The sequence below is a fragment of the Pan troglodytes genome, chromosome 12, assembly GCF_028858775.2.
Source record: "Pan troglodytes isolate AG18354 chromosome 12, NHGRI_mPanTro3-v2.0_pri, whole genome shotgun sequence".
Lineage (NCBI taxonomy): Eukaryota > Metazoa > Chordata > Mammalia > Primates > Hominidae > Pan > Pan troglodytes.
In genome coordinates this window covers 99,024,490-99,051,040 of record NC_072410.2, presented here as the reverse complement: position 1 = coordinate 99,051,040, position 26,551 = coordinate 99,024,490, and the positions used below count along the sequence as shown (strand labels likewise).

The 26,551-nt window shown below is 37.3% G+C and overlaps 1 protein-coding gene across 5 annotated transcripts in view; it reads right to left on the bottom strand.

Moving 5' to 3' along the window:
- ATAD2B (ATPase family AAA domain containing 2B) overlaps positions 1 to 26,551 on the bottom strand; it is a 177,829-nt gene that overhangs the window by 62,947 nt on the left and 88,331 nt on the right. For all 5 annotated transcript variants that reach the window (XM_525707.7, XM_063790083.1, XM_009442106.5 and 2 more), the window contains 4 exons: positions 22,467 to 22,626; positions 17,399 to 17,489; positions 11,797 to 12,108; positions 8,280 to 8,415 (listed from right to left, as the gene is read on the bottom strand). In XM_525707.7, the coding sequence (XP_525707.2) occupies positions 8,280 to 8,415; positions 11,797 to 12,108; positions 17,399 to 17,489; positions 22,467 to 22,626 (699 nt within the window). The remainder of the gene's footprint in view (positions 1 to 8,279; positions 8,416 to 11,796; positions 12,109 to 17,398; positions 17,490 to 22,466; positions 22,627 to 26,551) is intronic.

The window sequence follows — 26,551 nt, the reverse complement described above, 5'->3', positions numbered from 1 at the left end:
ATGGACACAGGGAGGGGAACATCACACACCGGGGCCTGTCCGGGGGTGGGAGGCCAGGGGAGGGATAGCATTAGGAGAAATACCTAATGCAGATGACGGGTTGATAGGTGCTGCAAACCACCATGGCACATGTATACCTACGTAACAAACCTGCACATTCTGCATATGTATCCCAAAACTTAAAGTATAATGAAAATAAATAAATAAATAAATGTAGGTTGTTTATAAATTAATCTGTTTAAGGTATTTTGTTACAGCAGCAGGAACAAACTAAAACAATCACAATTTTTAAAATAACAAATATATATATATATAAACTTCTTCCAACACAAATTTTATTTCTGTAACAACAAAAACTAACTGTTACTACCCTGACAGATGACATCTAAAGCTCCATACCAGAGAAGGAAAATATGTTAAACCAAACTTGACTTGTAATTTCGAGATTCTACAGCACCATTAAAATAACAAATGAAACAAAGTTTACTCTCACTGTGGGTAGTACTAGACATTCTAAGGCAATGCAATAAGAATAAGCAAATTTAAAATGGAACTAATAGAAAGCAAAAAGGGAAAAAATTGATACCTGTAAAGGATATCATTATGTAGTAGCAAATCCAAGAAATCAACCAAAAACTGTCAGAATCTACCAGCAAAGTAACAAGACAGAAGAAACAGAAAAATCAATAGATTTCCTAAACACCATCAATAACCATTGTAAAAAAGGAAAGGAGATCCTATTCACTGCAAAAAAAAAAAAAAATTAAAAAGGTAAAACAAACATTACCTAATTATAGTCTTAGCAAGAAAAGAGTGAAACTGAGCCTGAACACAAAGACTAAATACATAAAGACGTCAATTCTTCCTAACCCATTTACTTTTTTATTTTATACACATAGGATTTTCAAGTTGAAATCCCTCAAGAATTTTTGGGAGGAGGGGAGTTTCAACCTACTCACAACTTTAACTGAAAGAACAATCAAGTAAGAATATCAAGAAAACTTTTTAAAACATGCTACCAGCCGGGCACAGTGGCTCACGCCTGTAATCCCAGCACTTTGGGAGACTGAGGCTGGCAGATCACAAGGTCAGGAGATGAAGGCCATCCTGGCTAACACAGTGAAACCCCCATCTCTACTAAAAATACAAAAAATTAGCTGGGCGTGGTGGCACGTGCCTGTAGTCCCAGCTACTCAGAAGACAGAGGCAGGAGAATCATTTGAACCTGGGAGGCAGAGGTTGCAGTGAGCCGAGATCTCACCACTGCAACAGAGTGAGACTCAGTCTCAAAAAAAAAAAAAATGCTACCAATTTTAATGCATTCAAACATGTTTTAGTAACAAGCACTTCATAGAGATTTCTTGTTCAATTTTCTTAACAATTCTGTGAAACACATAGTTTCATTTTATTAAACAGATAAGAAACCAGGGCTCGTGGAGGTTAACTACAAAGTTGTATAACCAGGTGGAAGAGTTCAAATTGTCATTCAAGCCCATTTGACTGCAAAGCTCAGTTCTGAACCCACTATGTTAAGATGTGTCCTACTTTATACTGAAACATATTATAGAATAACAATTAATAGAATGTAGAATATATCAAAGAAACAGACAAACATAAAAGGCAGCCTAGGAAATGATTAATTGTAATCACTATATGAAAGAATTTCATATATAATGAAATAATTTATATGCATATGTTTATAAAAATTATATGAATTATAAAATTTATAAGTCATATAAATTATTTTGTTATTGTTATTTTATAATATATTATAAAATATGAATTATAATATATAAGTTTATATGAATATAAATTTATAAAATGTATAAGAATTTATATTTTCTTATATGAAACAATTTCATCTAAGAAAAGAATCATAAAAAATAAATGACGGCAGCACAGTGGCTCACACCTGTAATCCCAGCACTTGGGAGACTGCCGTGGGGGGATCATTTGAGCCCAAGTGTTCTGAGACAAGCCTGGGAACATGGCAAAACCCCATCTCTACAAAAAATTAAAAAAAAAAAAAAATTAGCCAGGTGTGGTGGTGTGCACCTGTAGTCCCAGCCACCAAGAGGCTGAGGTGAGAGGATCACATGTGTCCAGGAGGTCAAGGCTGCAGTGAGCCATGATGGTGCCACTGCATCCCAGGCTGGGTGACAGAATGAGACCTTGTCTCAAAAATAAAATAAAAGGAAGAGAAATGGATAATAAAATAAATGTTTAAAAACGGAGGATTCAGGTCATTTCACAGCATAAACAAAATGAATTCTAACACAAAATTTAAATTAAAAGATTCATTTATTTTTAATTCATAATAATCTAAAAACCTCTGTAACCCAAAAATTATAATCTGAACCAAATAGCAAACAACCAAATGGCATAAAGAATTTGCTACAGAGCAGGGCACGGTCGAACATGCCTGTAATCCCAGCTACTTGGGAGGCTGAGTTGGGAGGCTCACTTGAGCTCAGGAGTTCAAGACTACCCTCGGCAACATAGACATCCTATCTCAGAAACAAAATTATTGAAAAAACATAAAAAGAAAATTTAATAAAAAGAATTTGTCATAAACAGGAATGGTTCTTAATGTATAAAGAGTTTATATGCATAGTTTTCAAAAACCTCCATGGGCAAAGGACGTAAAACAAGACAATTCAAAGAGAAAATAGAAATAGGAAACTTTTTAAAATGTTTATTTAATTATATAACTATAGAATGCCTCCTATGCTGAATGCCTTAGCCCTAAGTATCAAACAATACCAGTGTTATCATAGAGCTCATAACTGAGTGGTATTTAGTAAAAAAGTTAATATACAAATTACCATAGTTCAATGTGATTAATAAGGGGTACTGTTTAAGTACACAGTGCTATGGAAGATACCAATTAGAGACTCATAGAAGGCATTCCTGGAAAAGTGTTACCAAGGCAGAAACCCAAAAGATTGGAGGTACAAGAGATGAATTCCAAGACTGCAAACAGGATGTGCAAAGGACCAACGGTTAAAAAGAACATGGCTCTTGGGGTAACTAATACAGTTCATACAGCCAGTTTTGGTTTTGTTTGTTTGTTATGAAGTCCTGGGGACAAGTTGTGGAGGGTACAGTAAAGGTACTAGGGTGGGGAGAGAAAAAAGAAGGTAAGTTAGACTACGAAGGGCTACAAAGGGTTTTGTAAGCCACGTTAAAAGTCTGGAATGTGACCTGGCGCAGTGGCTCACACCTGTAATCCCAGCACTTTGGGAGGCCAAGGCGGGCAGATCACGAGGTCAAGAGATCGAGAACATCCTGGCCAACATGGTGAAACCCTGACTCTACTAAAAATACAAAAAAAATTAGCCAGGCGTGGTGGCAGGCACCTGTAATCCCAGCAACTTGGGAGGCTGAGGCAGGAGAATCACTTGAACCTGGGGGGTGGAGGTTGCAGTGAGCTGAGATCGCACCATTGCACTCCAGCCTGGGCAAAAAGAATGAAATCCGTCTCCAAAAAAAAAAAAAAAAAGTTTGGAACGTGTACTGAAGACAATGGGGAAGCATTAAGATACTTTAGAGGAGAAGATAATCATATACATGTTTAGGGAAGATAACTCTATCTCAGCATTGTCAGTATGGGAAAGGGTTTTGAAAGAAGGCAAATGAGAGGAAAGATAATCAGGCATCTGCTATAGTAACCCAGGCATGACATGTGAATGACAGTTCAACAAGAATAGTGTTAGAGAAAGAAGGAATAGCCTGCGATGAGACTTAGTAAGAAAAATCAGAAAGACTTGGTCATTGACTAGACAAAGCAAGAAATAAAAGGAAAGAAGTTGAGAATGATGTCAAATTCTAGCTGAGACAACTGAATGAATGATGGCTCATAGGAGTCACAGGAAGAGAAGGGGCGTATGATACAGTCCAGCTATGTACGGAAAGATCCATGGTACAACAAAGGGGAGATGGGCCACTGGTCAGGGTCTGAAGCTCAAGAGCAATCTAGGCTTGAGAACAAAATGGTAGTCATTAACACAGAGATTTAAAAAAAATGAGAAAATATAAATGAAAATAATGATGGACATTTTTATCTGTTAGATTAATAAACCAAAAATTAATTGTAATACCCATTATCAATAAGAGGATGGCAAAATTGATATCCTCACAACTAGTGGAAGAAAAGCACAACTTTTCTGAAATTATATGTGATAGATCTAAATATGCCAAAATGTATGCCCAAAAGTATTCAGTAACTCACTCCACTCCTAGGGATTCCCCAGCCTCTTACTATCTTCTACATTTTTTCCCCATAGTACTTCTCTTCTAACAGTTTATCTATCTAGCAAGCTATTACATTTATTATTTTACTGAATGTCTCCTCTGTTTAAAAATATAAGTTAAATGAGGGCCAGGATCTTACCCTATTTTGTTCACTGACCTACCCTATTTTGTTCACTGACCTACCCCAACTACCCAGGACAATGTCTGGAACATGATGGGCACTTTTACAAAACATTTGAATGAGTGAATGAATATATGAAAGAACAAATGAACAAGTCAACTAAACAAAAAGATATTATATTCATCTATCTGGTTTGTAAAGATTTTAAAAGACAGTGCTCAGAATTGACAATGGTATAAGAAAAATACTACTCTCATACATTAGTATGAGAAATGTAAACTAGTACAAGCCTTCTGGAAAGCAATTTAACAATCTGTGTCAACATGTTAAATGTATACACTCTTTGACACAGCAATTGCAGTTCTTAAAATTTACCTTATGCTTTGAATCAGATAGTGGTGTAAAGATGTATACTTAGAAACAAGTCTATTGTTCATAAAAGAAGAAACTTGAAAACTTCAAATTTTACCAATAAGGGTCTATAAATTATGGAATATCCAACGTGTAAGATAATATGCAGCTATCTTAAAACAGTCATATTAAACATACACTGACATGAAATAATATTCCCAACATAGTGGATGAAAAAGTAAGTTATATTAACAACTTATAGGAGGATATAATCCAGATAATGTATGGGTCTATACATTATACATGCATAGAGAGGACATGGAAGTGTGGTCACCAAAACTTTAACAAATATTACCTGCAGGTGCTGGGGCTTTAATTTTTACTTTCTTCTTTATGCTCTTCTTTATTACTTGAATTTTCTACAGTGTATATCATCTTTCTAATCAGAAAAAACAAAGCTATTTTCATTTGAAAAACCTCAGAAAATTCTGTTTCTAGTCACCCTTATGGTAATATAAAGTAAGAAAGAAAATTTATTTTCCATCATAAAGCTTCTCTACCAGATTGGTAAACCTTAACTATCTTGACTTCTCCTTTATATTAAATGTAAAAAAGAAAAGGTTTCAACATTGTTTCAGGAGACTATTCCCAGAAATTCACCAGCAATACCCAGGCTAGTGTGACTAAAAACCAGCACTAAAGTTATGCTTTATTCTGGCTGAGCACCTTTTCTTCTGCATTGATCTGTAATGCTAACGTATCTTGCTCAAACAGAAAACTAAACCAACCAAACAAAAAAGACTATATGTTGCCCATACTAAAGGCCTTAATTCTAAAGTGTATGCTTCTTGGAGAGTGTGAAATATATGGCTTAACTTACCTAAAGAAGCAATGCAATTCCCTAGCTACTTATTAAGCTCAGAAATAACTTGGAAAAATATGGTCTTAGGAAACAGCACAGAGTCTGGCTCTGCCACCTGCTAGCAACAGGATCATGGGCAATTTATTTAACTTCTGTGTGCTTCACTTTCCTCATCTATAAAATGAAGATACCACAAATGCAATATGATTGTTAAGGGGCCTATATATATTACTGAATATGAAGCACAGATCTTTACATACCAAGCGAGTATCTAATTTGTAAAAAGCACTCAGATGCAAACTCCCATCCCTTCATAATGAAAAGGACAGCAAATATCACTACTTCTCCTGTGAAACCTTCCCAGACTTCCAGCAGAATTAGTTCTGGTTTCATAGCACTTTCGCCATATTGAAATGTTTGTCACCCCCAACCATGAGACCTTCTCCAAAGTAAGAACTATGTTATATCTTATTCATGCTTATGTTTTCAGCATCTCATACAATGCCTGGCATAGGGTAAACAAAGAAAAATTGGACAAATGGGTAGGTGAATAAAGAAATAAGTGAATAATTATTATTAAAACATCTAAAAAATGCTTATTCTAGCATATAGCCGTCTCATTTAATCAAAGTCAAATGAATGAACTAGAAAAGCTTATGTAAAGGAAGCTAAAATTAAACCAATTCTTTCAGAAAAGCTAAAACAAAATGAGCCATACCAATATTTCACATTAAATCAGTGGCAGGAAATGTCCTCAATAAAAAGTCAAACTTAACACTGCACATGATACTTTCTAATATCAAAATCTATTTCTGTATTCCTTTATTGACGACAATTATCTTATAAAATTAAACACGTCTTTTGATACTTTCTTAGTTTCTGCTACTACATAATACAAATCTAAATAACTATAACTGTCAAACACACATAAACACACACACACACACACACATTACACACACACACACACAGAGAGAGAGAGAAGGAGGGAGGGAAGAAGAGAGGGAGAGGGAGAGAGGGAGGGAGGGAAGAAGAGAGGGAGAGGGAGGGAGGGAAGAAGAGAGGGAGAGGGAGGGAGGGAGGGAAGAAGAGAGGGAGAGGGAGGGAGGGAGGGAAGAAGAGAGGGAGAGGGAGGGAGGGAGGGAAGAAGAGAGGGAGAGGGAGGGAAGAAGAGAGGGAGAGGGAGGGAGGGAAGAAGAGAGGGAGACGGAGGGAGGGAGGGAAGAAGAGAGGGAGGGGGGAGAGAGAGAGAGAGAAAGAGAGAGAGACAGAGAGACACAGACACACAGGCTAGCCAGGTGAAAAGCAAAAAAAAAAAAAAAAAAAAATTGGCTTTCCCATAACTATCAATAAAACAAATCTGTAAAATGCTGGAATAGCCTATAAAAAAACTTCCCCAAGACCATAAAAGAAAGGATCTGGAGAAGAAGAAAAAAACTTACAAAGAGTTTGCTATTAAAGAACATATGAAGAAAAAAAGAGAAGATGAAAGTAATTTAGGCTCATTTTTAAAAATGAAAAACAAGAAAGGGTTATCAATGCAAATAATCAAATCAACATTTCACCAAAATCTACATGGGAAAACTTCAAGTTGGAGACTTAAATTTGTTCAAAATATTAAAAGTACACACAATCCAGCCTCTTCTAATAGAAGTGCTATTAGATCTACCTGACTGAAGCTTTATGGTCCTTCAACTATGGGGCTAATTATGTAAATGCAAGTAAAGATGCTGTTAGTATTTGAAAACTATTTGGCCTCTTAATTTAAAATTACATTTGCACTAAAAGTGTTTACCTATTATAGTGCGCAGCAAAACTTGCTTTAACACAGATAATAAAAGGGTAAATGTAAATTGAAAAATCATAAAATCCAAATTATGCAAGTATAATGTTTCTAGAAAATCAAAAAGTTATTTAATTACTGAACAATTTCTAAATCGAAATCTCTTTAGCAGCCTTAGAGACCTAAATGATCATCTAAAGTTTATTACAAATTAAAGTATTCCAGATCATGGCAAATATTTCATTTCTGCCCATTTTAGTTTAAATAAAAAGCAATAAAGTTGGGGCTCATGAGCTGACTTTCTAAGGGTAAGCTTTCCTCTGCCTCCATGGGGGAAAAAATTTACACCATTACTTTAAAAAAAAGTAAACTTAGCCAGGTGCAGTGGCATACGCCTATAATCCCAGCACTTCGGGAGGCCAAAGCGGGAAGAGCACCTGAGATTCGAGACCAGCCTGGACAACATAGTGAAACCCCATCTCTGCTAAAAATACAAAAATTAGCTGGTCGTGGTAGCGCACACCTGTAATCCCAACTACTCAGGAGGCTGAGGTACGAGAATAGCTTAAACTCAGGAGGCAGAGGTTGCAGTGAGCCAAGATCATGCCACTGCACTCTACCCTGGGTGACAGAGTGAGACTCTGTCTCCCAAAAAAAAAAAAAAAAAAAAGCAAAGTAGCAGGAAAGATTCTTCTACTTGGAGAAAAAAACACCTAGGTAGTTAACCAACAAACTAACTATTACCACATGAAAAAGAATACGTAGTAAAAGTTTTCCAGAATTGTGTCCAAACAACAGAAAAACAATATCCTCACTGTTATAACCATAAGTAAAAATATACTATAATTCTAATCATAAAGTATCAAAAATCACTCTAAATACAAAGAAAGTTGATATAAATCACTCACATTGTAAAATGAAGGTAGGGTTTATGTATAGCAGCAGATGATGACTGTTTCTTTGGTGATCCTGAGTGACAATTGGTCTCAAAAATTGATAAAGCATTTTCATCTTCACTATCCTCTAAAATTAAAGTTTCTATATCTGTTTAAAAAAATCACAATGGTTATGAGGCTTATAAAGTCATTTAATATTCGTGCCCTACCAAAGCTAAGAAAAATTGGGTTAAAAAATCAAATGACATTAATAAGTTATCTATCAAATAATACAGGCAAACTGACAAACTGCAGCTTTTAAAATAACTTATAAACAAAATTAATATAACACTTTCACCTTTACAGACTATTTACTTAAGTGTTATGAGATATAATTTGGAAGAACTCACTGACTGGCTTAAAAAAAAAAAACAAGTCTGGAAAAGATGTGGCACTCTCATAAAATCCCACCTATTTAACTAAAAATCTCTGAGTTAATTTTGACCAAAACCAGTCCATTTCATATTTGGTTTAATTAGTAGGTTAGCTGAGTCAAGGCCAGTTCTTATAAAAGCAACAAGGAACAAATTGACCCTTATTTTTTAAAGAGGATACACCTTTTCAAAGAAGTCTTAGTGTAGTTAAGATGGAGTCAGAAATTCCGTCAAAGCTAATCTTAAAAATACACTCATTCATACAGCATTATTCTCTCTGTGGGCCTTAGGTTACCACTCAGGGAACTAACTGGAACTAAAATCTCTACTCAGAATGCAACACTTAAAGCCTTACCTGGACTACCACCTGAAGTATGAACAGCTGTTGCTATACTTCAAACATGCCTAATTAAAACTGACAATTCATTCAATAAAAAGCAATTGCTACATGTGTACAGGATATGAGAGAGAATTAAGATTAAGAGAAATCATATCCTTTCAAAATAAAAAATATACAGATGCATTCTAAAATGAGATGCTAAATTATGCTAGCAGATAGAGATCTCAAGTGGCTTTTAAAAGCTAAACATTTAATCGAGACCATCCTGGCTAACATGGTGAAACTCTTGTCTCTACTAAAAAATACAAAAAAATCAGCCAGGCGTGGTGGCAGGCGCCTGTAGTCCCAGCTACTCGGGAGGCTGAGGCAGGAGAATGGTGTGAACCCAGGAGGCGGAGCTTGCAGTGAGCCAAGATTGCGCCACTGCACTCCAGCCTTGGTGACAGAGCCAGACTCCGTCTCAAAACCAAAAAAAAAAAAAAAAAAAAGCTAAATATTTAGTACAAGTCATAGTTTAATCTGGGAAATAACTGAGTATCTTTTGAGTGATAATTTCATACACAAGGAAATATTTATCTAAGAAAAATATTAAAGGTCAAAACAAGCCAGAATAAATAATATGACTAAATAGCTAAAAACCAATTATTGATAATCAAATAAAATTTGGTTGCTCTTCTCCACTGGTTCATGGCAACTAGTTCTACCAACTGGAACTAAAGCATACTTTATATTTACACACAAAAAAAGCTATAAGAAAACATAGATAATAATGCTATAAAATGGTAATTCACAAATGGAGATAAAAAGCTATGATAATCTCTCCAAAGGAAAGATGAGGTTTTTATGATTTTCTGAAGGTGACGTAAGTTTTTTGGGACGTTTTGGTACATAACATACATATGAAATACATTTCCAGTTATGAAATTCAGAAATAAAAAATACACAAATCATGGCATCGTGCCTGGCTCACAGATATTCAGTAAAATATTCATTCCCCTCTGTCTGCCAAATTTAAGAAATCAGGTATTCCATGTGGTATCTTATGTGAGTCTGTCACTAAACAATTAAAGTTTCTGAAAAATATATTTATGACAGAAGAATTCATTGAACAATATTCATAATTTTTACTATATATATTTTTAATGTTAGTATAATTCTCTGAATAATTTTCTATTTGGTGCAGACTGCATTCCAGACAAGGTGCTAAGAACTGCAGAAATTAAGATAATCAAAAGACATTACTTTCCCTTCAAAGTTTATGAGCTTTATACTCTGATTAGAATGTCAATGTAATTTTTAAATGTTTTTCCTGTAAATGAGTGATGTTTTAAATTTTATTTATTTATTTTTGTTTTTAATTTTTTAAGAGACAGGGTTTCACCATGTTGGCCAGGCTGGTCTTGAACTCCTGACCTCAGGTGATCCACCCGCCTTGGCCTCCCAAAACGCTGGGATTACACAGGCGTGAGCAACCGCACCCAGCCATGAGTGATGTTTTTAAAGGTAGTTTTCTGTTTTTATCTCAGGTGCAAAGTACAATCTGAGGCTTGACAAAACTCAAGATCCTCTAAAATGAGGTTCTTATTTACTCCCTTACCAACACCTTACACTCCTATGAGCACTGCACACTGCAGAGTGCCCTACCAATAACAACAAAATGATTAGTTTAATCCAAAGAAGCATTATAGCAACATAGGTAAGAGCAAGGGCTGTCATCAGGCTCCCTGGGTTGAGGCAGTCCCCAGAACTTATTGAATGACCTTATATTAATTAAATTACCAGGCTGGGCGCGATGACTCACATCTCTAATCCCAGCACTTTGGGAGGTCAAGGCGGGTGGATCACCTGAGGTCAGGAGTTGGAGACCAGCCTGACCAATATGGTGAAACCCCATCCCTACTAAACAAACAAATACAAAAATTAGCTGGGCGTGGCGGCACACGCCTGTAATCCCAGCTACTTGGGAGGCTGAGGCAGGAGAACTGCTTGAACCTGGGAGGCAGAGGTTACAGTGAGCCAAGATCAGGCCACTGCATTCCAACCTAGGTGACAGAGTGAGACTCTGTCTCAAAAAAAATAAATTACCAGCCTACATCTCCCATTCCCCTGCTCTATATAATCAGAGTGCTTACCTGCAAGCCTGTTAAGAGGATTAACAGGCCGGGCGGGGTGGCTCACGCCTGTAATCCCAGCACTTTGGGAGGCCAAGGTGGGAGGATCACCTGAGGTCAGAAGTTGGAAACCAGCCTGGCCAACATGGTGAAACCCTATCTCTACTAAAAATACAAAAAAATTAGCCGGGCGTGGTGGCAGGTGCCTGAAATCCCAGCTACTCAGGAGGCTGAGGCAGGAGAATTGCTGTACCCGGGAGGCGGAGGTTGCAGTAAGCCAAGACTGCGCCATTACACTCCAGCCTGGGCAACAAGAGCGAAACTCCATCTCAAAACAAAAACAACAAAAAAAAAAGGATTAATAAGTGATGATTTAGGGGCTTTAAAGGTTAACCTATTATTATTATTATTACAGTCAACTTTCTAAAGATAGTAATAGCCCTACATTAAGATTATCAGAATGTCCCAAAAGTGAACATTCATTCATTTGTCTTAAAAACATTCACCAGGCAACTACCATATGCCAGGCAATATGCCAGGCCTGGAATATATAGTACTGAATAAACAGATATATTACAAAAGTGACACATAAATAATCTTATGAGGAAACTATTTATTCCTGTATTTGTTTCATCTTAACAATATAAAAAAGTAGTTTAGAGTACCTTCTTTTTTGTCACTCTGGCTAATTTCAGCATGAGGAAACACTTTTTGCAAGACTGCTAGGATGTTGTTGAAGCTTCTTTCCAGCAGTGGTCTTATGATGGGGGATAGTGCATGCCCTGAAGACATCACAGCACGCTGGGAAGCAGGCACGATATTCTGCATTGCATGGTAAAAATCTTGGGCACTAAGCACTATTGAGGAAACATCCAGCTGCAGTTTATGACTGCTAGCATAGATCTGGGGATAACGCCTCCGCAGTGCAATCAGGGCGGCTTCAGTGCACAGGGCCTTGATATCGGCTCCACAGTAGCCTAATACACAAAAGGAGAAGGATAGCAAAGATACATTCATTATTCCATGCACCAACTATGTTTTGTAAATATACACATCTTTAGCTAAAGTCATAATCAATACTAAATCAATAACTATGTGCAATTTTACCAGCAAAATGAAAACTAGCCATTTAAAATCACCAAACAAAACTGTTGAATAAAGGGCTGAATACTTACATTAAGATTAAAAATGTTTTGAATATTTTTAATTAACAAAAACATAAGCTAACAATATTAAAACAAAACAAGCTATGTATCTTAAATATGTCCTTGATATGAGCTTTAAAACAAAAGCCATGTATTATGTGATTAACTGATTACAATGTACAACTTTTTTTTTTTTTTAAGAGACAGGGTCTCAAAAAATAAACAAGAGACAGGGGTCTCACTCTGTTGCCCAGCCAGGCTGGAGTGCAGTGGCACAATCCGGCTCACTGCAACCTCTACCTCCCAGCCTCAAGTGGTTCTCCCACTTCAGCCTTCTGAGTAGCTAGGACTACAGGCATGTGCCACCACACTCGTATAATTTTTTTCTTTTCTTTTATTTATTTTTGTAGAGATGAGGTCTCACTACATTGCCTAGGCTGGTCTCAAACTCCTGGGCTCAAGTGATCCACCCGCCTCAGCACCCTCAAGTGCTGGGATTACAGGCCTAAGCCACCACACCTGGCCTACAACGTACAACTTTCTTTAGAAAAAAGTTTTAAAAGAATAATAGTTTCATTTCAGTCCTTCATCAATATTCCTAATCATTAGGTTAGTCCTCATGACATCATACTCACTTATAAATGACTTTCTCTAATATTATTAACTTCCAAACACGTATAAAATAGTATATGAACAGAAACTTCAAAAACAGAGCTATTCTACTACCAACTCTGAGTGCAACCAACTATTAACATTCAGTTACTCCCATAATTATCATTTAAAATTGTAATTCATCTGATAGTTCCAAATATATTAAAGTAAATAAGAACATTAAAAATATTTCCATTGATTTTCCACATTAATTTTCTTTTTTTAGTTTAAAATGACTGATAATCTAAGGGTTATACCAACATAAGGTATTATTTATTACCCATGTTTAATGTATGATACAATCAAACAACAGATCAAGCCCCACTGTTTTTAAGTCATTTCATTCATCTGAGTAACAAATACATACAAAAACACATGCTCTGTTGCATCCTTGTCACAAAAAGGAAGAAAAGCTCAAACTAGCCATATTGTTTTCCCTGTTGGCAATTAAACTTGCATTTGGCCACAATTATCAGTTATGCCAGTAGGGGGAACCATTCCAATAGTTATAGAATATTAGACCCTAACTAAGCTTCAACAAACAATACCAGGTTTATTTTTATTTTATTTTTGGGAGACAGCATATCGCTCTGTTGCCCAGGCTGAAGTGCAGTGGGTGATCATGGCTCACCGCAGCCTTGACTTCCTGGGCTCAAGAAATCCTTCTGCCTCAGCCTGCTGAGTAGCTGAGACTACAGTGTGTGCTACCACATCAGGCTAATTTTTTTTTTTTTTTTTTTTTTGGTAGAGATAGGGGTCTCACTTTGTCCAGGCTGGTCTCAAACTCTTAGCCTCAATCCTCCTGCCTCACCCTCCCAAAGTGCTGGTATTATACGCATGAGCCATCACACCTGGCCTATTTATCTTTTTATACCTCACAATGACCTTATAGAACACTTAAATACCGAACTAAAAATGGTGATTACAAAGAAAAACTTATTCAAAGTTAGGGAAAAACTTAATATGACCTAGAAGAACTTAATTCAGAAGACTATAAGCAGATTACGCATTAACATTGTTCCATGATAGTGATCTATCTCACAAATAATTCTTCAGATAACCAAATTTACCACTAGTGTCTCGTTTTATTTTCTATTTCTCAAAGAATAAACCTGGAAAAAAATTATCTTTTCCTTTTGCATATATACCCATTTCATTAATTCAATAATGTATAGAACACTAGCTCAAAGTTATAAAGAGTTAACAAAGTAATCTAAGGATATGATTATAGAATGTGAATTATGTCTTCCATTTCCGAGGAAATAGGAATATACTACCATCTTCAAACAATATAAACAATCACGTTTCTATTTCTTCTTTAAAAGGATATACACAGTTAATGAACATACTATATGGTCCTATTTTAAGTGCAAAAGCCTAAGTTTAAAAAAATTAAAACTCAGAAACTATTAAGGCAAAACAAATAATTAGCCACTAGAAGGCATTTTAGGTAGTAAATGTTACCCATAACATTTATGTTTGCCATAACATGTTAATTACATATATAACAGCAATGTATTATTTATTCATTTATTCCAGACAAAGAAATGATCAATAGACCCCATTTAATGAAGTAGATTTTCACATTAATTATTATAACCAACAGACTTATAAAGAAGGAAATTTTTTTACATTCGCTTATAAGAATTACCAGTTTATATCTGTGGTTCTCACCTTGATTACCCATCTGAATAAACACTGAAACTGAAACAAAAAAAAAACAGATTCCCAAGCCCCACAATAAACCCAGTGAATCAGAATCTCTGGGGGCTTGAAATCATATGTGCATTTCAAGAAAGCTTTAGAAGTGACTCTGATACACACAAAATTGAGAACTACTGATTTAACATACTTCCTTCTAAAACTTTAAAATTGCATCATAACCATGGCTAAATGGGTTATACTTAGGGTAACCACATGTGCTGGTTAGGCCTCTTGTCCTGTCATAATAGCACATCTTTTCACTCTCAAAGCGTCCTTGTTTAGAAAATAAATAATATGATCATTCTAGTAATACTGAAAATATACTACAGCCTTTTAGGCATTAAAAGTTAATATTAAAGAAATTATAAACATCCCTTTCATAACCATACTAAATCTACCATTACAATTCTAATACTCTGTGAACACATTTAGATATCAAATAAAGAGCATTCCTGAATACTGCTATTAAGCTAGAAATTGTTCTAAAAAGACTGAAAATACAGCTACTAAAGAGGTTAGACTAGAAACAAGGTCATAACAAAATTTTATAAAGTTTTAAGTACAGCATCACACATAATGAAGGCCCACAAGATAAGACACTTCATTGAGACTCTTTCATTGTTTTAGCCCTCTCATTGAAAATGGAATAGAAAAATATGATTAGAGTTGAGTGTTTCATTAATCATAAGTTTCCTACTATTTATGCAAATGTTCCTGATATCAATGTATGTTGAGTTTTTCACTATGCAAAAATCACACCCAATATGCATGCAAAAACCTCTAAGAACTTGGGAATTTCAAGGTAAAAGTTACCAAATCCATAACCTCTAAAAAAAGGTCAGCTATCTTCACAGCTGTTCATCAAGACTACATACTCTACGAGGCATAAATTTCAATGAACTGAACCTATTCATGTTAAAACATGTTTGGCATACACAGACTAGTGAGTTTGTAATGGATTTAAAATTACTATTTCACACCCGTTTGAAGATCTGAATTTGATTTTTTTTTTAATGTGAACCGGTTTCTCAGATGGAATGAATGTCATAACAAAAAACAGAAGTCATTTAATTATAATGGATTTTTATGTCACTGTCCAGGAAGAAAATGGTATATAAGCAGAGTCTGCACACATACTACCACCCCACAGAGGGGAGGAAAAAAAGGTAAGAGAAATTTATCAGTCCTGTAAGAAATTACACCATGAAAATTTTAAAACTTAAGAAACTACCTAAAAGCTAAAAAAAATCACTGGGAAAAATGAGAAGTACTGTCTTTGGAAATGCAAAAGGAAACTAAGATTCTAATATTTGGGGTGAAGAATTAAACTAAAGTATATAATATTTCAGATGGTAGACAGGATAATAGAAAGTAATTTAGAGTACCTATCTCTTAGGGAATTTCCAAAATGATTTGACAACTTGACTTCTGCTTATTTCAGTTAAGGATCATTCTGTGACAAATTCACAGAAAAATCTACAAAGATTTCCCAGTCCGATCTGAACTCTAGTAAAATATCATCATAAATAAAAGGGGTCTATTTTCAAAAAGGGAAAAGACTGGATTTTATACCAAATACCACCCTCTCCCATAAAGCAGCACAAGGCTTTGCAAAGGTCAAGCCAAATTTACATGAAATGTGTTTGGCGCATGCTCTCTTATACCAGGCAAAGCTTAAACTGAAGTAGTGCTGGAGAGATTTACGTTTTCTCCTCACCAGAAGATGTCGAGGTCTTTGTGGTTCAAAAGCTGAGGGATGCTGCTTCGGAGATGGAGGTCCCTGTGGATGAAGAGGATAATTTGGATGTAGCTAACTGAATGGACTAATGTTCTATTTAAGTTTTAATTATTTGATGGTGGATCACAATGATTTTTTAAATTAAGTTGTTCTTTTTGGCTTTGGTAACTTTAAAGTTTTCCCAAGTAAGCTGTTGTTAGTGGACTTATTTGGGGGATTTCTTCATAATGCTTAAAAAGTTCATGAAGGTTGGGTTTTTTTTTTTATTTATATTTCTCAGAGTATGAGAGGAAAACAGACAAAAGAGGGGAAAAGAATGAAGGAGAAATACCTATGTGTATATTCAGGTGCCTAACATTGTATTCCTTTTTATTTCAGACCTAATTAGAGCCAAAACCCTGAATTCCATCTCCTATGTGTGATCATCTGTGCAGATAAACACTCTCACCACATCCTAGAAGGACAGTAGTGTTCATTCACTCTGTGGGGAGATCTTCCACTCTGTGAAAAATTTAAAGTTAAACTGGAAAGTTTTATATTTGGGGAACTACTACCAAATATCATTAACTATTTTCTTTGAAGACCTCTCCCACCCAACTTCTTTCTAGACCACAGGAATGAAAATAAGCCCGTTGTGTAATCTGCAAAGTAAAAGTAAAAGGCTGCAGTCCTGCTTTGACATGGACCTTTCTCTCTCAAGTTCAAGCTTATTTTTCTTAGTAAAATTTCTAAGAGGGAATGATATTCAAAAGGAGACCCTGTATTAATATTATGGATACCCAGCACTCAATGAAAGGCATGTTATTATTGAGCTTTGTTAACTAAACACCTAATGGCAGTTAAAATTCTAATTTAGAAGTACTCAAAGTTTTAAGTGAAACAGTCAAAATAACTTTAAAACATAAAGGTAGAGACAATCTATTGCACAATCAAAAACATAACTATGCTCATTCACATTCCAAATAAAGGGAAAGGGAGGTTGAGCAGAACAAACAATGACAATCAAAGAATTCAAACAGTAACACTCACCAACACATTTTTCAGCCAATTCACCTAAAAATGCATCTGACAATTTTGGATTCCAGTCCCTGGTATGGATCTGTAAGATGTGTTTTCTTGCCTAAGATGAAAAGCACAGATACATAAAATCTTGCCCAAGAAGAAAAGTACAGATGAAATATTATCAATCCCTCAAATACGTTAGGTGGAACAAATTTTGACTAACAATCCCATTAAAATTTTTATTTTTAAAAAAATTTAAACACCTTAGCATCTGTCTACATCAACTCTGATTCCAACAATAAATCTAGGAGATATGTAGTAGAGATCTTGTCTGTGTTTCACAACCTAAGACATTTAATGTTGTGAGAGGTGAAGAAAATTGACTAGCAGCATATAACAACTAAGTGACTCATCTGGGACTAGAATTCAAAACTATATTTCACTTTTCCACCATACCACTTTTACTATTTGAAAATATATGAACAAAAAACTTTCATGTTATAAAAGTTATAGTCATAATTTTAAACAAACTTTACATTTCATAGAATTTGTGGTATTATGATCAACAATGAGCAAAATAACAAGTAACTTAAACTTGAAAAAAGTTTTTAATTTGGAAAGTATTCAAGTTTAATTAAATATCATGCATGCCAGTTGTGGTGGCTCACACCTGCAATCCCAGCACTTTGGGATGCTGAGGTAGGAGGATCGCTTATGTCCAGGAGTTCAAGACTAGCCTGGACAACATAGTGACACCCTGTCTCTACAAAAAAATTGTTTTTTAATTAATTGGGCATGGTGGTGCACGCCTGTGGTCCCAGGTACTCAGGAAGCTGAGGTGGGAGGATCACTTGAGCCTGAGAGGTCGAGGCCTGCAGTGTGCTGTGATTACGCCACTGCATTCCAGCCTGGGTGATAAGAGTGAGATCCTGTCTCAAAGGGAGAAAAAAAATCAAGCATATTATTACTTTGTCAGTTAGTTGATGCTTTGGCATTTAATACAAGGTATTTCAATAAATATCAATTAAATTCATTGAAAGATCAAAGTGTTATAAACAATTTTACATTGATTTCAGCATTCTCTAGCTTAAATCTGACTGCATATAGCACAATCAAAATTTTAATGTCTTGCTTCCAAAACAAACAGAAATTTATTTTTCTAAAATAGTTTTTTTGTTTTTGAGACTGAGTCTCACTCTATCACCCAGGCTGGAGTACAGTGGTGTGATCTTACTCACTGCAACCTCAGCCTCCTAGGTTCAAGTGATTCTCATGCCTCAGCCTCCTGAGTAGCTGGGATTACAGGTACCCACCACCACACCTGGCTAATTTTTGTATTTTTAGTAGAGACAGAGTTTCACCATGTTGGCCAGGCTGGTCTTGAACTCCCGACCTCAAGTGTTCCGCCCACCTCAGCCTCCCAAAGTGCTGGGATTACAGGCGTGAGCTACCACGCCCAGCCTAAAATAGTTTTCTTAAAAAAACACTAACATATAAGAATCTATAATCAGCTGATACTATCCACCACCAACGGTAAGATCAGAATTTTGTTTTCACATCTGCACTCTTTGGAGAAAATTACAACACTTTTTAAAAATTGAGTATGCTTGTTCCCTCAACACTGCTGTCTAAGCTTCTTGAGACATGAAAAAGTAAATTATAACCAAGATGATAACACCTTACTGGCTTGATGAGGAATCTGGGGTCCAGCAACAAAACAGAACAACTTCAAAGTCATCAAGATAAATCTTGCTCAAAAAGTTGACAAAATCTGGAATCAATAGCTACAGTTTCAATTCCAAGTTCTAAGTTAGGCATTCAGCTATGAAAGTTAAAGCAATGATATGACACTTATTTTCTTCCAACTTGAAGTATCTGCTTGAACAGATACTAAAAAAAGAAGGTCCAAAAGAAATATCAACCTAACAGCATATATATTCTGTAAGATGACATTAAGAATCTATACAAACTTCATTAGCAGCACAGGCACTGTGCTGCTAAGGGTGATTACAAGACCCTTAAAAAATAAAGAACATGTAAAAAAAAATTATGCTGGAAGATATCCCAAAAAGAGATCCATTCTTATCCTCTCCTTTCCCTAAAAAGAGGTTTAAAGTAATGAAATTAATTATCTAAGGTTAGCAAGTTATCTTCAGGTCCCTAATAATGCTCTTTCCCTATATAACCCAATCAAAGTCACCTTCCTTTTGTCATACTAAAAACAAGACATGGAATGAAGAAAAAAATACTTAAATGTAGAAATCAAGAACTGTTCATTATGTATTTTACTCTATATGGCAAACCGAATAGTAAGTCAAAGGGCTTCCTCTAATAGAAAGTACCTTCCTCTACTATTAAACATCAAAGGCAAATTCAAGCTCCTCATTTTTCAGAATCCACAAGTACACATACAAATATATATTACTTACAACAATCATAAAAATGATGATAAAGGAAAATAAAAGAAATTAAAAAGCATTATTGAATATAGAAGGTGTGTACTATTTTATGCAAATAGTTAACAAAATTATTAAAATTTGAAACCAAGATTTACTTTTATTAATCTTTTACTTAATCAAATAGCAAGAGTCATGATATTCTATTGGCCAAACCACAGGACTGAGACACTGACTGGTATCACTTTAAATTAATGACCCAAATGGGTCCTTATTACTACCCTTAATACTTCCCTAGGCCGTTCATTATGCCTTTCTCCTAGCAGACTATTTCACAGCACATCTTCACACTCTGCTGATGACCGTGCCTCCCAATTCACTGAGAAAACTGAAGCAATCAGAAAAAAACTTCCCCAGACTCCCCACATCCTAATCACCAAAGATGTCCACCCATCAGCATATGTGCCAACAATATTCTGTCTTCTCTCTGTTGTCACAGATGAACTAGCCAGCTCCTATCTAAAGTCATTCACACCACTTTTATGCTAAATCCTATCACTTTTTGCCTATTGAGGACATCTCTCAATTTCACATAAAAATTCCCTTTTCTACTAGATATTTCTTCCATCTTGAAAACAATGAAACACATTATCTTGCCCCTGCTTCCTTCAATATCATATCACCTAAATTATTTGCTTTCCTTTGCAGAAAAACCCTTTTTAAAACGTATCTATATTCACTCCCTCCAATTCCTTCCCATTTTCTCTTGAACTAACACACTCCAATTAAGCTTTTGCACCCACTACTAACTGAAACTGTTCTCATCAGATTCACTGACGACCTACATCATGATAAATACAATGACCAATTTTCTGTCCTTAGCTGAATGGACTTAGCAACACGTGACATGGTTAACACACCCTCCTCATTGATACATTTTCTTCACTTGGCTACCAGAACACCCCACTCTCTTTAGTTTTCCTCTTACCTTACTGACTGCTCTGTAAGAGAGAAGACTTGGTAATCTCATCTAGTCTCGGGACCTTAAAAACTATTTAAGGGAAAAAGGTAAACAGCCAGCATAGGCCTTTCCACAGACCCAGGCTTGAGAAGAATGACTTAGATTTCAGTCTCACAAAACTGTTTCCTCGAAATGTTAGAAAGGGAAAGTTAATGTGGAAAACGATGTTCAAGATCCATGCTGTGCAATATAGTAAGCCATGAGCCACATAATGCCATTTTATTTAAATTTTAAATTAACTAAGACTAAATAAAATTTAAAATGCAGTTCTTTAGTTACACTAGCCACATTTTAAGTGCTCAATAGCCACATACGGCTAGTGTCTACCAAAAGGCACGCTGCTCGAAGAACAATGCCAAAATAGAATGTTTCCATCATCACAGAAAATTCTATTAGACAGTGCTGTTCTAAACCTTGTTTACTGTTAAACCCTTGATTTGTGTGAACTGAACCTGGACTGTAAGGGCTGTGACTGGCATACAGACTCTGAGGCCTACTTAGCTAAGATAGTACAGAAGACAAATGGGAAATCAAGGAAATGGCTTTCCTGTGCTGTGTCTCAGAACTAAGCACATTTCCCCATGTACTGAAGAGTATAAAAGCTGTGCTTGGACTGTTGTTAGATGTCCCAAACAAAAAAGCTGATGCTTCCCCATGCGGAAGTAGACTGTACCTACTTCAGCCCTATCTGCTACAAATAAACACACCAATATGCACTGATACATTCCTGAAGGCTGCACTTGGGCAATGAAAATAATGCTGTATATGCTATGTTTCCTGTCCTGACAAAGCTAAATAACCTGGTGCCAATTTAAAGCCTGTAAATTGAATTGTCAATCCAAATCTGAGTCAACTACTGGTGACTGTGGAGACTGATGTCAAACTGAGGTATGAACTGCTCTACACAGGGAAGCCATTGCCTTTGTTTCTCTATGGTCTTCCATACAGTCCGACTCACTTAAGACTTTCACAACTAGGTATGTAAACCAGGCATTTCACATAGAGGTCCAAAAACAAAGCTATATATATTCACATACAGTACCTCCTTTGCATGTATCTCTTCCTCTCAAATTTGAGTTTCTAATGAAAAGCCAGTCAGATTATACTAGTCAAACCAAGAATAATATTAAAAGTTTGAAGTTGAATTGGGAAAAAAAAATTTGTATATCATATAACATTTACAGAATCAATGATAAACATTACCCTGTATTATTAGTACATTCTTTTAAAAAAACTTTATACCATAATGAATAAAGTTTGTTGCTTTTAATTAAATATAGCAATTTCTATGAAAATTCAGGTACTGAGTCCTTATTCATAAACCCACTAATACTCTATAAAAACATTATTTTATGAGAATAAAGTTACTTTGGCTAACTAGGGACACAGAAACGGCCATACAGGACAATTACTACAATCTGGAGAACTAAAGCGCAAGTAAGCATCTACAGTGATCTATCAAGAGCTTTCCTCTTGCTGCCTAAAAATCACAAGCTTTCTTATAATTGTTAATAGAAAAAAACTGTTCCATAATTACATAGGTTTTTAAAGCATTAGCTAAGATATCCTTAAGCAGAAAATCTGAACAATGAAAATTCATAAAATATCACCCTCAGAACATATGCCTTATAGTAGAATTACATATAAATGTTACCATATTGAAAACAAAAACTCTTACCTTTTGATCAGGCAGGTTGAAGAGGAATTCTCTGTCAAAACGACCAGGTCTCCTGAGTGCAGGATCTATAGAGTCAAGTCTGTTTGTAGCACCAATAACAACAATTTCACCCCTATTATCTAATCCATCCATAAGGGCAAGGAGGGTTGATACTATAGAGCTGTAAAATAATTTTCAGGCAAAATTTAAAAAAAAGAATTGTAAACACTGCTGCTTACAATAACGTTTATCAGTCTTTCTTTTTTTTTTTTTTTTTGAGATGGAGTGTCACTCCGTTGCCCAGGCTGGAGGGCAGTGGTGCAATCTCGGCTCACTGCAATCTCCGCCTCCCGGGTTCAAGCAATTCTCTTGCCTCAGCCTCCCAAGTAGCTGGGACTACAGGCGCACGCCACCACGCCCAGCTAATTTTTGTATTTTTAGTAGAGATGGGGTTTCACTATATTGGTCAGGCTTGTCTCGAACTCCTGACCTCAGGCAATCCACGTGCCTCGGCCTCGCAAAGTGCTGGGATTACGGACGTGAGCCATGGTACCCGGCTTATCAGTCTTTAATGCTAACAAAATAACTGTAGCATGATTATATTTTAATGCAGGATCAAGTGATTTACAAAAATTATTTTCAAAGGCATTCAGAAAATATAGTAGACACCTAAACCTTGGCAACCAAAAAAAAATGGACTTCATCAAAATTAAAAACTTTTCTTCTTCAAAGGATACTATCAGGAAAGTAAAAATATAACCTAAGAATATTTGTAAATCATATATTTGATAATATATATAATGAACAATTACAACTGAACAACTAAACAATACAAAGACAAATAATAAAATTTAAAAGTAGGCAAAAGGGCCAGGCGCGGTGGTGCATGCCTATAATCCCAGCACTTTGGGAGGCTGAGGTGGGCAGATTGCTTGAACCCAGGAGTTTGAGATCAGCCTGGGGAACATAGTGAGACCCCATCTCCAAAAACGAAAAATATTTTTAAAAAATTAGGCAAAAAATTTGTATAGACATTTCTCCAAAGACGATACACAAAACCACATCAATAGTCATTTAGCATAAGCAAATTAAACCAAATGAGATGCCACTTCCAAACCACCAGGATGACTATAATCAGACAGACAGATAATTAACAGCTTTTGATGAGGATGTAGAGAAGCTGGAACACTCATACACTGACTGATTGGTGGGAATGTAAAATGATGTTCCTCTTTGGAAAAAGAGTATTGCAGTTCCTCTGTTAAACATAAGAGTTGCCAAATGATCCAGCAATGTCCACAAAAAAACTTTTATACTAATGTTCACAGCAACACTTTTCATAATAGCCAAAAAAGTGGAAGAAACCCAAATGTCCATCAACTGATAAATAAATAGAATAAATGTGGTATATCCATACAATGGAATAGTATTCCTCAATAAAAATAAATGAAGTACCAACAGCTACAACAACATGGATGAATCTTGTAATCACTTTGCTATGGAAGCTAGACACAAAAGGCCACATATTATATGATTCCATTTATACAAGATATCCCAAACAGGCAAATCTATAGAAAAAGAAAGTATATTAGAAGTTGCCTAGAGCTTGGAAGGATGAGGGGAAGGTTGGGAGTTATGGCTAAAGGGTTTAAGGTTTCTGGGGTGATGAAAATGTTCTAAAATTGACTGTAGTGATGGTTACACAACTTTGTAAATATACTGAAAGTCACTGAACTATGCAGTTTAAATAAGTGAACTGAGCTGGGCACGGTGGCTCACACCTGTAATTCCAGCACTTTGGAAGGCTGAGGTGGGTGGATCGTCTGAGGTCAGGAATTCGAGACCAGCCTGGCCAACATGGTGAAACCTCATCTCTACTAAAAATACAAAAATTAGCTAGGTGCGGTGGCACGCACCTGTAATCCCAGCTACTTGGAAGGCTGAGGCAGGAGAATCACTTGAACCCAGGAGGTGGAGGTTGCAGTGAGCTGAAGTCGCACCATTGTACTCCAGACTGGGTGACAAGAGCGAAACTCCATCTCAAAAAAAAAAAAAAAAATGAGTGAACTGTACAGCTGTTATTATGGGGTCCATGTCAGGGTCGCTTTTCTGGCTGGAAACCTCTGTGGCTGGTAGTGCCTCTGCCTCAGTTTTGCTTAGACCTGCTGGGCTCATTCCACCCACTCAACCTGACTGCGCTCGGCTCACACTACCAGCCTGTATCCCATGCCTGCCAGGGGCAAGCCAGGCATGGGGCAGCAAGGGGTGTTTGAGAGAGCAAGTGTGAGGTCCAGCCACTGCACACAGTCTGGCATGCCGGCTGCTGCACCGGGGCGGGCAGCTCCAGGTGTTGGCACAGGTGCTGGCTCTCTGTGAGGCTGTGGCTGGACCAGGCACACTGCAAGCAGCTTCCACGGCTGCCATTGGGGAACGTGGTGGTGCCTGGAAGCTTGGAGACTCCAGGAACTGCAGGGCCCCAAAGTCACAGCCCTGGCTCAGGGAGCTCCCAGGTCTGGGCTCCCTGAAGGGCTGCAGCTTTTCTCTCCTCTTCACCCACAAAATGGCAAGCAAGGGGCATGTTTCAGCCCTGTTTGTATTACAGCTCTTTCAGCCCTGCCATCTGACAGGTCCCGAGTTCTTGTCCTGCGTCCAGGAAGAACAAGATATGCAGACAAGTGGAGGGTGAGCAAGGCGAAGAAGAGCTTTATTGAGTGACAGAATAGCTCAGAGGAGATCTTGGAGTGGGCAGCTCCTCTCTACAGGCAGGTCCGTCATGTTGAGTGTTGTTCAGCTCTCAGCAGAGAGGAGGTCCTGGAGTGGGTAGCTCCTCTCTGCAGCTGGTCATCCTGACATCTGCAGCTCTCAGCAGAGAGGTGGCCCTGGAGGGGGTAGCTCCTCTCTGAAGTTGGTCCTCCTGATGTCCACTTAGCTCTGGCTGAGTCGGGGCTTTTATGGGACTCAGGAGGAAGGAAGTACACACCAATTGGTCCATGGGGTGGCCATGGACAGGCCCAGAAAAAGCACCACAAGTTCCCACTCCAGTCTGTGGGACTGGCAGCCTGGCCAACCTTCAGGCCCTCCCTAGCCTGAAGGTGGGTCTCACCATAGACCCACCCCCTTCTGCCCAGGAGCTTTGTCTGCCTCCTGCTGCCATTCATGGTGCCCAAGCTGTTCGTGCCAAGGGGCACCTGCAGGCCAGTGCCAAGCTGCCCTCAGCCACCCCCTCAGCTTCCCGCCCAAGCTCATCGGCACCCAAAGTCTGGAGGGGGCTGAGGCAGCAGGGGGTTGGCATGTAGCACTAACCCCAAGAGTGCGCACAACCAGCCAGGCTGCAACAACGCCCAGGCTTGGCCCCAATCTTGCTCCAAGATCGGAGCAGGCGCAGGAGTGGGGAGAGACCAGGCAGTGGAAGCAGACACCTCTGATCCTGCAGGGACAGGGGAAGCCTTCCCAGGCCCCCCAGAGTGCAGGAATGCCAGGCTCCACAGCCATGACTTGGGCAGCTGTAGCTGCACCTGGGAGGGCTGGACCCCTGTCTGCACCCAGGCCTCCGCAAGAGCACAGGGAGGCCCAGGTCCACAGCCACAACTTGGGCGGCTGCAGCTGCACCCAGGGAGCTCCCATCCCACTGACTCAAAAGGGGTGGGATTCCCACTTGTACCCAGTTTCCAAAAGCTCCGTGGAATGTGCAGCCCCGGCTACACCTCCCCAATACAGCAGGCATGATGATGGTGGCCACTCCAGATGGCCTGCCGCTGCCATCACTGTGAACTGTATCTCAATAAAGCTGTTTTTCTTAAAAAGAAAAAATACAGTAGTTTGTTTTTAATAGATAGCAATCTAGGGGGGTTTTAGATGTCTGGAAATGTATATGACGCTTCAGTTTCTATTATATTAGATTTACATTATCGTTACACCTTTGGACAATTTCTTTAGAATGGCTACCACTTTATGTTCAACTCAAAATTATTTTCTGCATATTTTAGAGTAGTTTTTAAAAAGTATGACTTAAACATTTCTGAATATAAGTGTTTCATGCCTAATTATAACAGAAACTGTAGTTCTAGTAACAATGTTCTTTCTAGTGTTTTCCAACTGCTCTCATT